We start from the raw sequence: 15,265 nt of genomic DNA, 5'->3' as shown, positions 1-15,265 counted from the left end.
ATGTACAAGCGAAACATCGCTTAATGTAGCGACTTATAGTGGGGGATTGCTGCATACTGATTAGTACTCCATATCGAGCAAGAGGACTATTCGGATGGATCTTAATTTTTAGAACTTTCGTGACTGCAGGAATTATTATTTGTTTCTTTTGGTTAAGTCACGTCTAAAGATAAAATAATAAATTAAATTAAATAATAGAATACGACGTTTCGATTGCAACACAAGCAATCATCATCAGGTATAATGAAATAGCGACATAAAATCTAACCAGAAAACTATAGACAGACATATTAGCAGACAGATATCACCAAGTTACCTGTGTTGCTCTCTCTATGTATCTTGGTGATATCTGTCTGCTAATATGTCTGTCTATAGTTTTCTGGTTAGATTTTATGTCGCTATTTCATTATACCTGATGATGATTGCTTGTGTTGCAATCGAAACGTCGTATTCTATTATTTAATTTAATTTATTATTTTATCTTTAGACGTGACTTAACCGAAAGAAACAAATAATATATTCGGATGGAATATGGCTACAATGTAAATCAAGCAGTTAATAAACATTTTTTTTGTTTTTTTTTATAGAATCAGGTGCCTACCCCTTGACTAACATTTTATACATGGATAGGTGCAGTAATTGAACAGATGGTATTGATGCTCATTAGGCCACCATGAAGATATTGACAGTTTGTTATACCCACAGTAATGGTTTGAACACCATTCTATAGACACTTTTGCACCACAATTTAGTTTATCCTTGAAAATTGTTTTTAAATTGTGTTGTTGCCACCATATAATTAGATGACGTATCATTTCAGCATTCTACCAATACAGGAATCTCTTATCCATACTATGGGGTGGCTCCACTTTCCCGTAGCCCTGCTGAATGTAAATGTTGAGTGCATGGCTGTAAAACTTATATATTTTTTATTCTCATAGCTGTCATTTTGCCAAATTGAGAGAGAAAACTAAATACGATGTGTGCGTTTATTAGTGACCAGCATAAATCCATCTAATTATGAACCCAAAAACAAGGTAATCGACTTGTCAGCACCACCTGACGTGGCATCATAACAAGAGTGGTTCCCATTTATTTATGGCACCAATAACAGTGAATTAAGTGCTAACCATTTTTTAAAAAAGTGGCATATCAAGTAATTCACCCTTATTAGCCGTATAAATGTATCCATATAGTTACAGGCCAAAACAGGGGACGATGCCATGATTCTTTAATACCACTGGGTCATAATTCGGAGCACAAGCAACGACAAAACACGACCTTCCAGTCTCAACGCTAAACCAAAAATACCTTCTGCGCTACCAATTTCTGCTCTGGCCCATGGACTTAAATTTGAGAATCTGGTTTATTCATAGGCGGCTACCCTGATTCAAACCTATGGTTCTCGCTCTGTGGTACAAACTCATTGCTCTGACCTCTGAGCCACCCAACTAGCTTCATGTATTTTTATTTTTCATATATATGCAGTGTTCGTATTCTTTGGGTCTCTCGGTAAAGTCACGTAGATAGGTTCAAAGAAATTAACAAAAAACTACGACGCAACACAAGCGTTCTACCACGTCATCAAGAAGAGATATGCAGTGTTGTGTATGCTTCTTTTCTTACTTATATTCCCCAGGAATCTGCATTGTAGCATTTAAATTGCAGTACTGGATAATCTATTATATAAAAGCATAAAGACTGTCGAAAAGTAGGCATTTATGTCATCCCATGATGGATGTGGTATTAAACAAAGTGACTAGGTCGCTAAGGATACAGGGTAGATCCGTAGTCTGTGTTTTGTTCAACACAAATAAGCTGACATCACAGGGTGAACTTTGTAAACAACTCATTTGGGCGATTCACAAATCATCCCATTGTCATTATACAAACACCACGAATGTAAAGCACGACAATTTAAGGTTTATGGGTTTAATAGGCTCTTTTACATTGTTATTCCACGGTTAAATGCGCTCCAAGTTAAACGTTATATTCAGTCCCGGCCACCGCTAATTGCGCACGCTCCGGTGTGATGGCGTTGTGCCTTCCCGTGCAGCGGGACAGCTGCACATTTCAGCACAGTCAGCTGCCGTGAAGCATGAACCCACAGCTCATATTTGATTCAGTCTTTGGAGACCGTCTCCAAGGTTGCCTGTTTGAAGTGTGGATTGAGTTAATAAGTGACAAGTGAGGTTTTTCTTTTTTGTTCGGGTCCTTATCTGCCATCAGGCAGGGGGAAGTGAACAAACCAAAATGCAGTGTGGTTCTTCTGCAAATAAGCCAGCAGGTAATTTGTTTTGCGCAAATATCAAGAGGGCAAGAGTGAATAGGTACTTACTCTCCTGTATTACGATGTACATGCGTAAATCGCCTGCTGTGTGACAGCCACCCCATTCTGTGTGGGTTTCAGGGTTTATTTGATTGCCCACAATGACCCAGCGTCATTGGCGGGTTTGTGAAGGTGGGGGTGCATAGACTTTGGAGGTCAGAAGTACAGTAGTGCAATACAATAATGGATTTTTCAACAATGTGGTTAACTGCTAATCGTGTGGTAGGAACCTCCTGGTTACACCAGCCCACAGGGGATTATTGTGTCCGTCCGTAGTGCAGGGAGGGGCAGGGTGGGGAGGGAGGGGCTGGTCACCCCGTGGTACTCTTATAAAACTCAACGTTTAACCTACTCACGCCGGCTTGTGCCCGTCCTCACAGTCGGGCATATTTGCGGAATACACCACGCCGCCGTTGACCCTGGCCATTGCCCGAGCAACCCAACGTTCCTACCAGCTCCCTCCGCAGGAATGTGTTTATTTGTACGTTTTTGCAAAAAATATCCCCGATTACTTTATTTACTCCAGTGCGTAGGCATGGTGCTTTTATTTAGCTGATGAGCTGCGTGTTGGTTCCATCAATAACACTCAGCTCTGTGTTGAGATGTTCATTGACATGGTGCTACATTTTACTTTCCTGGTATTGTTGATTAGTTTTGGCATATTCCCATGATAGTAATGTAATGATGTAAATGCATGTGCGTGAACTTATATCAATTTCATAAGCATATGTTTACTTCTATGCATAAACAGGTAGGCCCAAGTTAAACACTGTTCTTAAATCATTATTTCAGCCATCATATAAGATTATAGGTGACATATAAGTTGATGAAAATGTGTCCATCTGAGTAAAAAATGTACTTATCTTGAGGGGCTTGACTGCTGATGGGACATAAAATTGTAACCTATTAAATGTTTTGTTACTTGAACAATATTTCTGAATGAAAACATTGGTCTGGGTGACCCATGAGCCAATGGAATAAAAACACAATGTCATTTTTAAACGGAGAGCCGACACATGCACCTTAATTTGTTTATTGGCTACAACGTAACATGCGCCGCATTGGACAAGCACACGCGCGACCGCATTTTCTTAGGGTGCGAGAATACCAGCGAATAAACATCGATGAGAAGAAGCAAGTGGGCCCATCACTCAAATAGGCGGTCGCTACATTGGCAGATGCGACGCGAGTCATCCACACCAACACGGCTTGGATTAGAAGCTCCGTGTAACGTGCCGCTGTGTTGGAGGCCCGCACGCTGAAAATCCCGTGCTGCGATCGGCTCCCCCCGGGAGTGGCCGTGTACGCGCAAGCGTTGATTGCAAAAGTGGGTAAGGAACCCAAGCCGAACGCACGCCGGGAGGGTCCCCGATGCGTTTAAATAACATCGACCATTAATCTTCTTGGTTCTTTCGGTAAAGTCACGTAGAAGGGAAATAATAAAATAATAAAAATTAAACGGAAAGACCTGTTCTTCACCTGAGGACGACTGCTTGTGTTGTGGCCGGAACGTCGTGAGAATTGTATTTTATTATGTTTTATTTTTATTATTTTATTATTTCCCTTCTACGTGACTTTTCCGAAAGAACCAAGAAGATGAATCCCTGCAGTCACGAAAGCTTTAAATCGAAATCGACCATTAAATTTGCGTTAAATCGCTTGAGGAGAGAGAACAGAATTCACTGTGCAGTGTTTCTGTTGCCAGTCTTATACAAATTCTTTGCTAATGAGTAATGCGCACCAGTCATTAGGTGTTGCTTCAGGTGGTTTAGCTGTTCCCCGCCGCCATAAACAGGAGCAGCCAGTTTAAGCACATAATGTGGAGGAGGAGGGGGGTGGTTATTGTTTCTTAGATTCAGAGCTGTTTGGCATACGTGAGTTTTCATCTCTCGGAAAGCTGTCAGGATTACATGGGTGAGGAATTTCACGCCGTACGATTCCTGCCGATTTAAGATCAAAGTTGGCCATAAGCGAGCTAATTGGACTCAAAAAGGAGGCTTGGATTACATGTACAGTGGGGAAAGAAAAATGTCAGTACATTTGGGCAGGGTAATTGTTAGCGATACGACCGCACTTCCTATTGCGTGCCAAATGTATCGGCGATTTGCTAATTCTGTATCCGTCATATAGCTGGCCATCACAAATCTGCCCCGATCAATTGACCACCCACACCTCAATCCAGTTTTTGTGCGTGGTTGTATCACTATCAGTTTCGATTGATGTTCACAAATCTGACTTCTTCACGTATCCTCCTATACCTCTCGTCAGTCCGCAGCAAGACAAATATGTGACATCGTACAGTCCCGTTGATGACAAATAAGTGCACGTTCTCATATCTCAATTATATTTGCACGGAATTATGAAGGTCACATGTTGATATATCATTTTGAAGCCAGTAACCAGTTTGCGTACGTTTATTGTCGTAAAAAAAATTATTGTAGCGTACGCTGGTTCACCCAAACCCTTTCGAACAGCAATTATTACATTATTTCGAAAATGTACTCAGCCTTGGGATACGAATGACTGCCACTGAATATTTTCACCAGTGGAACGTAGATAATAATTAAACTGCAGTCCACTGTTGTCCCGGGTATGTTGTTAACAGCAGTCATGGCTCGGTGTACCTTTTGAGCTGATTTGACATTAAATTGGCAGTGGTGCACAAGCACAAACAACAAAAAACACATTCGTTCATAACATTGCCTTAAAAAGAAACAGTATATTATAGTCGACGTTACAGGCAATGCCCTTTTTCACAGCACATGGAGAGGCCAGAGGAGTGCGGGCCTGTCTTTGTGCAGTGAAGGTCCATGATTATTACTACTATAATAAGCCAAGAATGTGCCTATTTCGATGTAAAGCTTTCGTGACTGCAGGGATTCATCTTCTTGGTACTTTCGGTAAAGTCACGTAGAATGGAAATAATAAAATAATTAAAATAAAACATAATAAAATAATTCTCACGACGAGGTCTGTCGAGAAGACAGAGTCTGAATGACAGACCTGTTCTCCACCTGAGGACGGCTGCTTGCGTTGTGGCCGAAACGTCGTGAGAATAATTTTATTATGTTAAATTTTTATTATTTTATTATTTCCATTCTACGTGACTTTACCGAAAGAACCAAGAAGAAGAATGTGTCTGTCTTGTGCGTGACGTCACTCCACATGAGGCCCACCCCCCCGCGTGACGTCACTCCACATGAGGCCCACCCCTTCATTAATATTCATGAGTGGGTAGATTTTTACAATAACGCAGAGGAAGGTCGTGTTGAATTTAATAATGCATTACGTAAAGTCACTTCAAATTTGACGTTTCTTTACAGAAAGTGACGGTAAATAATAAATCTACGCAGCACAGTGCTACATTCGTGTGTGACGTCACTGCAATAGAGTCCCCCCCCAACGCACAAGAAGGTCGCGCACTCCACATGCCGCACCCCTCCCCTCATTAATAATCATGAGCGGGTGACGTCACTCCACATGCCGCACCCCTCCCCTCATTAATAATCATGAGCGGGTGACGTCACTCCACATGCCGCACCCCTCCCCTCATTAATAATTATGAGCGGGTGACGTCACTCCACATGCCGCACCCCTCCACAATAATCATGAGCGGGAGACGTCACTCCACATGGGGCAACCCCCCCCCCCCCCATTAATAATCATGAGCTGAATAATTTTTCTATTGAATATTTCAGATTTACTGCAATATACACCCGTCTAGATTAGAAGTTTTCGTGACTGCAAGGATCCATACTCTTTGGTTCTTTCGGTAAAGTCACGTAGGTAAAAAAATAAAAAAATAGAAATAAATCACGACGTTTCGCACACGCAACGCTCCCCCTCTCCTCATTTCCCCCCTCCCCCTGACTTATATAACCCCCCTTAACTCCGGCATCTCTCCCACTTCAGTAAAAAATGTTTTGCTGTGGTTGTCACACCTGATGATTGCTTGTGTTGCAATCGAAACGTCGTGCTTTATTTATTTATATTCACCTACGTGACTTTACCGAAAGAACGAAAGAGTATACACCCGTCCTTGGACGGGTAAAAAAGCTAGTAGTATTTATAACTATGGGCGCCCTGGTGGCGAGATGTTAACTACCTTGCCTGGTTTTCAGGAGGTTGTGGGTTTGATCCCGACCCTGATGCCTGTTTTATACAGGATTTCGAATTTGCACGTTCTCCTTGTGGTCGTGTGGATTTTTCTCCAGGTCCTCTGGTTTTTTCCTCCACATTTAGAAACGTGTGTTTCGAGTATTTGGCTGTTATAAATTTCCACATGATGAGCCACTTTGTTGAGCTATAATTTGTGGCCACATTGCTTCTGAAAAAGAGATGTATAGCTCAGTGGGCCTCACCTGGTAAAATAATAATAGCTAAAAATAGTGTAATCGTACGATTGACTGCGTACAGTGCGAAAGAAGTTCAACATGCATGCAACATACGTGGCCTTTCACAACTTTGGTCACGATTATATTTTTTGAGTCCTGTGGTTTATGTATCATATGAAATGGCTCCAGGGTTTCTTCAAATAGGTCATACAGGGTTACAAATTGTAAATCATCGATTCTCATGCACAAAATCCGTTGAGGGTATCACGAGTGTAAGAATCAATGCGACTCAATGAAGCGTTTACTAAGTAAATGCGTGAACAAAAAAACTTGTGCCTCACGATGTTAATTGCGAACGACCCTTAACCCCCCCCCTCCCCCCCCAAATTCACAATTTCCAAGAATGGAGCTGATGATATGTTTGGCAGTGTTTGCGTATCTTTGAGAAAATGTTGTTGCCAATTGTTGGTGACGATTGTAAACAGGTGTTTTAAAAAGCAGTGTTCCCCATCGACAGCTGTTGACTTCCTCGCCCTTTGTTTCTTTCGCAGTCCCGAAGCGTGGACAGACAGCACGCCGTGGTCAACTACGACCCTGCCACTGACGAACACAAAGTCATGGACCTGGGCAGTCTCAATGGGGTAAGGGGAGTGATCCCTGATAATTACAGTTAGTGATCAAGTCACTTGACCGACTTGTGCTTTGCCAACTGTGTCATTCCCTTTGTTCTACTGCTGAGGCTGTCCATTAGCCCCGCCATAGAAATGCAAAGCGAGTTTGTTTGCTTAGTCATCGATGCCTCTTACCCTGACTGCTATCCTGAGGGACTTGTCAAGTTTCGTATGGAATCGGCTTTCCATAGTCTCTTGGTGCATGGAGCCAGTCTCTTTTTGGAAGGCCCTTTGTGGAAGGGGAAAAAGCCTGATATTCATAGACCTCTCGTTTTCTTATTCACAGACAAATACCCCCCCCCTGCCATACAGCTTTAAAGATTGCTGGGGAATGTGCAGTTAGGGAGCATCTATTAGGTCCGAGACAAAGCACGAGAGGGTGAGACGGTCAGCACCGCACCAGCCCGCCTATTAAACCCAGTGGCTGATGTTTCGCGTATCACACCGGCTGGGTTAACCTCGGGGGAGGCCCAGCGAAAGTTATAATGCCCACAAACCAATGATGTGTGCTGCGACTGGCAATCGGACGCGAATATTTAGTTCTAGATTTGAAGTTTTCGTGACTGCAAGGATCCATACTCTTTGGTTCTTTAGATAAAGTCACGTAGGTGAAAATAAAATAAAAATAAAATATAAAAAATAACTAAATAACGACGTTTCGGAGGCAACGCAAGCTTCCGTCATCAGGTGGGACAACCACAGCAACAATAACTTCTACTGTATTTAGTTATTTATTATTTTAATTTTATTTTCACCTATGTGACTTTACCGAAAGAACCAAAGAGTACGAATATTTAGGTTCATAACGTAGTATGCGAAGCAATTGCACTGTCGCTCCCCACACACAAACACTTGAACCAAAACAAGCATTGTAGAATATTTGGCCAAGTCCTGTTAGCGAACTCTAATTAAGGTCAGCACAGTGTGCGAAGGGGGGTTGGGTTGTCGTGAGCACCACACCCAAACCACCTTTGTCACCCTAATGCTGATGTTTGTTTCTACACCACACCAGGTACCCATATAAAGACCTAATGTCACTTGCCACGAATGTTCGTCATAGCTGCCATTTGAACTTTACCTTGATGGGTTCATATGGCAGTGCACTTACCACTGCACCACTACTCCCTACAAAGTTAAGGCCGTACAGACTGTAAGAGAAAGCTTTGTTGGCAAGTGCCTATTAAGGCTGGCATAAGGGGGTGGTGTCAGCTGCACCACCCCTGGCCGCCTTTGTCTCCCCATTGCTGATGGTTACAAACCACACCAGGGTACTCGTTTAAGTCCAAGTCGACTTAGGGGAGACCCAGGACCATGTATGATATCACTTGCCACTGCTGTTAGAGTATGCACAAAATACACAAAGTCCCTTAATACTCGCAATAGCTCATAGGGCAGTGTTGTGGCCAGTACAACACAACATGCACAGCTGGCTCTTTCTCCCAAGTGGTGGTGATATGTGCGTGTGTGTGTGTGCTAGAGGTCATAGTCATGCACCAGGCAGCACAAACACGCAACATGAAAGGTTTTGAAGCACTGTGGGGATACGCTTGGAGAATGCAAAGGCAGCCTTTAAATGAGACCTACTTATGGGAAATGCTCTGGGAGGAATGCCATGTTATACATATTTTTTTCAAGATGTGTATGTAGTTCTTTGTTGCACTTATTTTTAAGGTGGTGATTATTATGAAATAGTGATCATGTACCGAATGTGTGCAGTCACTGTTAGGTTGGTGTCGTTGCTGCGTTGTATTGAACACGAGTCATTCATTTGTATTCATACAACTCCAACATGTGTAATATTTCTGATTTCATGCTCATGCACACCAATTAAACTAGTTTTGGAGGTTTTAATGCATGCTTATGTGACATTCCTCTCGACTATTTCGACAGTGGTTTCTGATACAGTCAAACCTTGGATTGCGAGCATAATTCGTTCCGGAAACGTGTTTGTAATCCAAAGCACTCGTATATCAGTTGTGATCACGTGACGCTCGGCAGACAAAGCGTATGCACGTACTACTCGTATTGCAAGACCTCGCTCGTTTATCAAATTAATATGTATTTAAAAAATTTGCTCGTCTTGCAAAACACTCGCAGACCAAGTTACTCGCAATCCAAGGTTTTACTGTACTATGTACTAAGAAGTAATTTGTACGAGTTCTCAGTGGGTTGCTCTACTTGAACATTATCTGCATGGCAGAATGGCAGCCAAACCATTGAACTTTGACACATTGTAGCTGGGTAAATATTTGGTGTCGTAATTAATCATAGATGACCCCTGCATGCTACTCGTAGATGTCATTTCAAGGTTTTGGCTTTCCCACCCCATTCCAGTGCGCTCTGTATACTGTGATCCGTTTCATTCGCTGTGCAATGCCACTCGCGTTGAGCCTCCACTTTGCGGACTGACTTGGTTTGCTGCCCTTGCAGACGTTTGTGAACGAGAGCAGGATCCCGGAGCACACGTACCTCATTCTAAAGTTGAACGACACCATCAGGTTTGGCTACGATATCCTTTTTTGTAAAATTGCGTCTTTGTCAAATAGTCTTTATTTGCAGCACGTGGCGAGATGTTAACTACCTTGCCCTGGTATACAACCGACCCAAACGCCTGTATGTTTTGAGTTTGCGCGTCTCTCTCCCCATGATCGTTTGGATCTTTCTCCGGGTCCTCCGGCTTTTCCCTCCACATTGAGAAACGTGCATTTAGAGTATTTGGCTGCTATAGATGTCTATATAATAAGCCACTTCGTTCAGCTATCATTTGTGGCCAGGTTTGTATCTGAAAAAGAGCTGAAAAGCCCAGTGGGCCTTACCTGGTAAAATAAAAGTAGTTTAGTTTTAGTTTAACCGTTCTATGCAAATCGTCAGTATAATATACCGAAATATGAACAGCTATTGTGGTTGGTAGGCTAGTTGGTTTTGATATAAGTAATTTCCAGCATTCCAATGTCGCGGCAGTGCATGTCAGATGTTCATGGCGTTTTGCATTTATAGTAAGAATTTGGCTTTGCTGGCAGATTGGAAGGCATGCATTGGGAGGCATTATGGAATAATTGCCCGTCTGTGTTGTTTAGTTACCATGAAGGTGACATTGAAATAGTACATGCAATCGGGACGAACATTAGAATAATCCATTTTATTGGGTGTCCCTAACTGGGGAAACTTTCATGGCAGCGAATAACAGAAATCTTTTCTTTTATCTGCAAGCTGTGTGGGCCTTATGGCTCTGTTGCATTCAAACAGCCTGACAATGGCTAGTTGTTAACACTTCTGTAGTGTCTCAGAAGGGAGATTCTGTCAATCTAGTGTGAAGCATATGAAGCTCGCCCACCGATCCTGAATGACATGCAACAATTTCTGAAAAAGCTTCGATACCAGAAGACTATTATATACACCTGGCTGGGATACAGTTATGGCAGGTTTGTGGCCCAATCACAAGATTGGGCCAGCATACGTTATTCCACGGTTGCCAAAAGTGTTCGTCAATTTCGATGGAACACGTTTCAGTCGGTGCATAAACGGTGTTGTGACATTGCTATGGTAAGGTTAAGGTGGGTCACTGTTGTCCACATGTCTAGAGAAAAAAAACCCATTTGTTTTAACCACCAATCCTCAAATTACAATGGTAATCCCGCTTTCCACACCAGCCGCTCGTCTTCGTTAATATGCTAATTAAAGAATGCACTCGCTATTGGCATGCAAATTGGGAGTATGGTTCTCAAACAATGTAGAGCATGCCGATGTTTCCATTGTTAGAACCCGAAGATGCTGGGCTGTGCCGTTTCCCCTATAAGGTGGAATTTTGTAGATGCTATGCTTCAATATCGCGTCATGATATTTTGGGTGTGTCATAGGTACAGTACATCGGTATTGACATATTAGCTGTAGGCTGTGCCCAACCCCACGCAACAATTCTGCCACATTTACGAGTTAAGACGGTTCCCTTAACAGAGGATCACATCCTAATCTGTACACTGTTGAGAAGATTGAACACAAGGTACCAGAGGAAGCTTTGAAGGTGAGACCTCACACCTGCTTTTCGTATGACATTGTTTAATAGAAATGCACTGCATGGTAACATTGGGTAATATGAGAACATCTGTTTGTACGAAAGCTTTTGGAAAATGGACTGTATTTAATTTGCTGCCAAAGTCACTCTGTATTACAGCTGTGCTGTTAAAGTATACACAAACTCGAGCTCGTGGTCACTGATGTAACAAAAAAAGTTGGTATAATGTTTCAAAAACAACAAGAGATATTTAGCTACCTACGCTTGTGGATTTTTATTCAATCTGGTTAATTGCCTTGATTCGCAATGCGACATTTTCGTCAGCGGAAACGCCAAACGATATTGAAGGCGCACCACGTGTACAAAAATCAAGTTGACACGATGGTGGCTATGTTGAACGTGATGATGTATAAAATGTCATCCGTGGTCAGAAAGGTGTGCCGTATGTGTGATGCCCGTGTGATCCTGCACACACGTTTCAGCACGAGAAGTACTCCATTCAGCTGCAGCTGGGAGCGCAGCCAGCTGAGGCGAGGTTGCCAGAGACCTCGGCCGTCGTCTCTGAGCCATGCAAGCCTCACGCCCAGTACCAGGCCGTCGTGAAGACCCACGCGCCGGACGATAAGGCGTCTGCAGGTCCGTTCCACCGTTCCTCCAATCCGTACCCTTGTGGCGCCACTATTATTCTTGGCCGTGGCCGTGGTGACTAAAGTAAGGGGGGGTGGTGAGCGTGGCGTGTGCACGTGATGTCATTTCTGTCAAGAGGGTGACTGAACGCGCTCGCGGGCGGGCAGTAATAGTAACAGCCTGCAATGAGATATACAGTGCACTCGTCAGGAATAGATGGTGGACGGGTTTAATATCTGGCAGTACATTTATCCGAAGTCGTAACGATCATCTTCCACAGTTAAAAAGGTATTTTCAGGCGTTTTTATTGAAACGGTTGTGGTATAGCGTTTGTGTAGGATGTGTGTGTTCAGTACGTTTCAAAAATACTTATTTTTACGTGCCAGTCATGTGTGCTTTTGGCAGTGAGGTGGTGTATTCATCGTGTGCGCACAATGGATGCTTGAACAACCAAACCAGTTCCGTGCCTGGAACTATTTCCAGCACATTGATTCAATTTCAACTGTTCATTGATTCAATTTAAATGTTGCACCGAGCCAACGTAAACATTGCGTTGATCGAGTACACTCTCTCCTGTACCTTCATTGTCCATGTAAGTGTGTGTGTGTATATAGCACAATTACCATGCAGCCTGTTTCATCCATATGGACCAGCAGCAGCTTTATAAACGATGGCCGTGCTCCCCTGATGGGACATGGCATGGCAGTGTGGGCGGTCGGCAGATGGTCGCATATGAAAAATATTCAGGGTTTGTTTGACGATTTAAATAATTGAATTGAGAGGCTCACTGCTGAGAAACAGATGCACGCTTCGTGTTAAGACTGCAGTGCAGCATTGTACGGCAGAGTCAGGAGAAAGGGTGGGTTGTGGATGGCACATGAAAGGATAGTGCCTGGGAGTCCTAGACTAGTTGATTGCAAGAAAAGGATGTTGCATTGCGGGACAATTGAATGCTGCTCATCTCCGCCAATACTATATTTCCAACTGTGCTTTTATGGAACGTACAGTGCGCTGTTTGTATGCGCAGTACATATTTCAACACACAGCGCTTTCCCGAAATCGCGCCGAGTCCACCGTGGTTGTCAACTGGACGGGGTATTTATCAATCATGCAGTGTGAGCAAACGCTTTCGCCCACATAGCCAGATAGCCAGCTTCGGTTCTTTTTTGCGCAGCGTCTCTGACCGCGGACTTAAGAGGGTCGTGCAGCTGCATGTGTTTTGAGGTGTTGTTTTGCCAGACTGGGGGAATTAAACCCCGCTCTTATGCAACATCCCACTGCAATGGGATGGATTGTGGGTGTGTTTGGCAGGACAGCAATGTTCATTGTGTTTCAGTGCGAAAAACATGCATCTCCGTTCTTGTCGATTCATACCTTGGCTGTGCGTCCTGGGCTCTTCCAACGTGAGTTTTTGAAGCTTGGTTAATGAGAAAAAAAAATACTTTCAAACCATGGTTAGGCACTCGGTCATAGCTCAGGTGACGAATTAAAACCCCATGCGAGTGACGTCTTGGTGATGTCTGGAGTGCAATAATATCTGCACTTGTCCATACATCATTTAAGGCATTTCTTTCTGAATAACAAACCTTCAAACTCGATGTCAGACAGCCTGGGACACACGGCCTCGGTATGTATATACAAGACAAGAAGAGCCCTTTGTGTTTGTAATGTCTGAAAGAGCTTGCGTGAATGCTCTGTAATGTTAAAAATACAATGAGCGGCTTTGTTGCCCAAAATCTAGTCCTAGTGATCAGTTTAATTCCGCTGTTTGCCAATCGTTGGCTCTGTGTATACACACGAATGATTTGGCATCTTTACATTTTGACTGCCATTTGATTGCATGTGAACAAACATATATCTGTGAATCACAATTGATTGTGAAAAAGATTATACCTAACCATAACCCTTGCATGCACCATTATCGTTAATCATTTTCGGTATTGTTTAAATCTCAAAGCAGACTTGCTGAACCTACAGTGTATGTATAAGTACCATTCTTTCTTTTTTCACACTCAAAGTATGGGCATTTGATGAAATTCACGAATACAATTGGCTGAGCTGCACAGTTATCTTTGTCAGATCGCTGAAATCCGGTCCCTAATGCAAAGCCACTGATCATGTTATTGAACTATCCGTACGTGAACAATATTTGTGCATGGAAGTTGGTCTTTTAATATGGCGTTTGAACCTTTTTCAAACGTGCATTTTTTTTTGTGAGTTGTAAGCCGGTAATATATCACACAGCAAGCATCGAGTATTACGCTGCTGCAAATAATGTCACACATGGTCAGACATGCCGACTGAGTTAATTTGAAAGTTACCTCCGTTTGAATGAATATTAAAGGTTAATAATTAACAGACTTTCTGCTTTGAATGTATAATGCAGCAAAGGCAGCGCTCCTTGGATGCTCCCCTGTTGGTTATGCCTGTTGTGTGCTTTTGTCACGTATAATACATGCATACTTAAACGCTTGGCAACTGTTACCCGTGAGCATTAAGGCCAAAGTGTATTGAAAGGATGTGTGTGTGTGTACAACCGTATGGGAGCGGTAGTGTAGCGGTGAGCGTGCTGCGCTACGAACCTGGCCACCTGGGTTCGATTCCCGCTCACGGCCAATACCAGTGACGATTAACTGAACCGGTCCTGGGCCTCCCCTAGGTCGACTCGGCCTTAAATGAGTATCTGGCGCGGTGTGTAAACATCGCCACTAGGGAGACAAAGGCGGCCGGACATGGTGTTGGCCACCCACCCCCTCATGTGCTGTGCACTTGCCCCTAGAATCTGTTAAGGTTATACGGGGGGGGGGGGGGGGGGTCTTTGCCTTCTACAACCACAAAGTTCTGTTTGCCCATTTCAGCTGTAAGTTGACCAAGATTGTAAAGGTCATTTTGTTTGACCAAAGTCTTTGAGGAGTGTTTTGGCAACTGCGTACATAACTTTGCGAGTTGCGAGGCAGTCTAGCCCCGGCTGTAATGTCGCACACATCGGACCTGGACTTGTAAACCCATTTGAAAGCTGATTGTGTAGGGTCCTCTGATGCGTGTTTCGGTGATGGGCATGGGTGCGTTGCGTGCCGGCTTGTTTTTAAGTGCAGTTAAAAGTCCTCGATGTTTTAACGCCTGCCATTAATTCCTTAAGACACATTTGGTGCTAAACACCAGGGTGTCAGGACTGAGAAGAAGCTGTGCCTCTGATTGATGTGAACATACTTCAAAGCGCTGACAGGTGTGATTGGGCATACAGTAATTTAACTGCTTACGAGACTTTTTTTTTATATATGTAACTCTGGAA

At 43.3% G+C, this 15,265-nt stretch overlaps 1 protein-coding gene across 1 annotated transcript in view; it reads left to right on the top strand.

Annotated features, from left to right (window-relative positions):
- The window catches only part of LOC144937215 (centrosomal protein of 170 kDa-like), a 79,001-nt gene that overhangs the window by 15,366 nt on the left and 48,370 nt on the right, over window positions 1-15,265 (top strand). Inside the window, 4 exon segments of the mRNA XM_078864570.1 lie at window positions 7,215-7,304; window positions 9,765-9,845; window positions 11,299-11,355; window positions 11,829-11,982. Coding sequence (XP_078720696.1) covers window positions 7,215-7,304; window positions 9,765-9,845; window positions 11,299-11,355; window positions 11,829-11,982 — 382 coding nt within the window.

The sequence above is a fragment of the Lampetra fluviatilis genome, chromosome 18, assembly GCF_964198595.1.
Source record: "Lampetra fluviatilis chromosome 18, kcLamFluv1.1, whole genome shotgun sequence".
In the NCBI taxonomy this organism is placed as follows: Eukaryota; Metazoa; Chordata; class Hyperoartia; order Petromyzontiformes; family Petromyzontidae; genus Lampetra; species Lampetra fluviatilis.
Note: the sequence above shows the minus strand (reverse complement) of the source record. Positions and strands in the feature narration are given on the sequence as shown.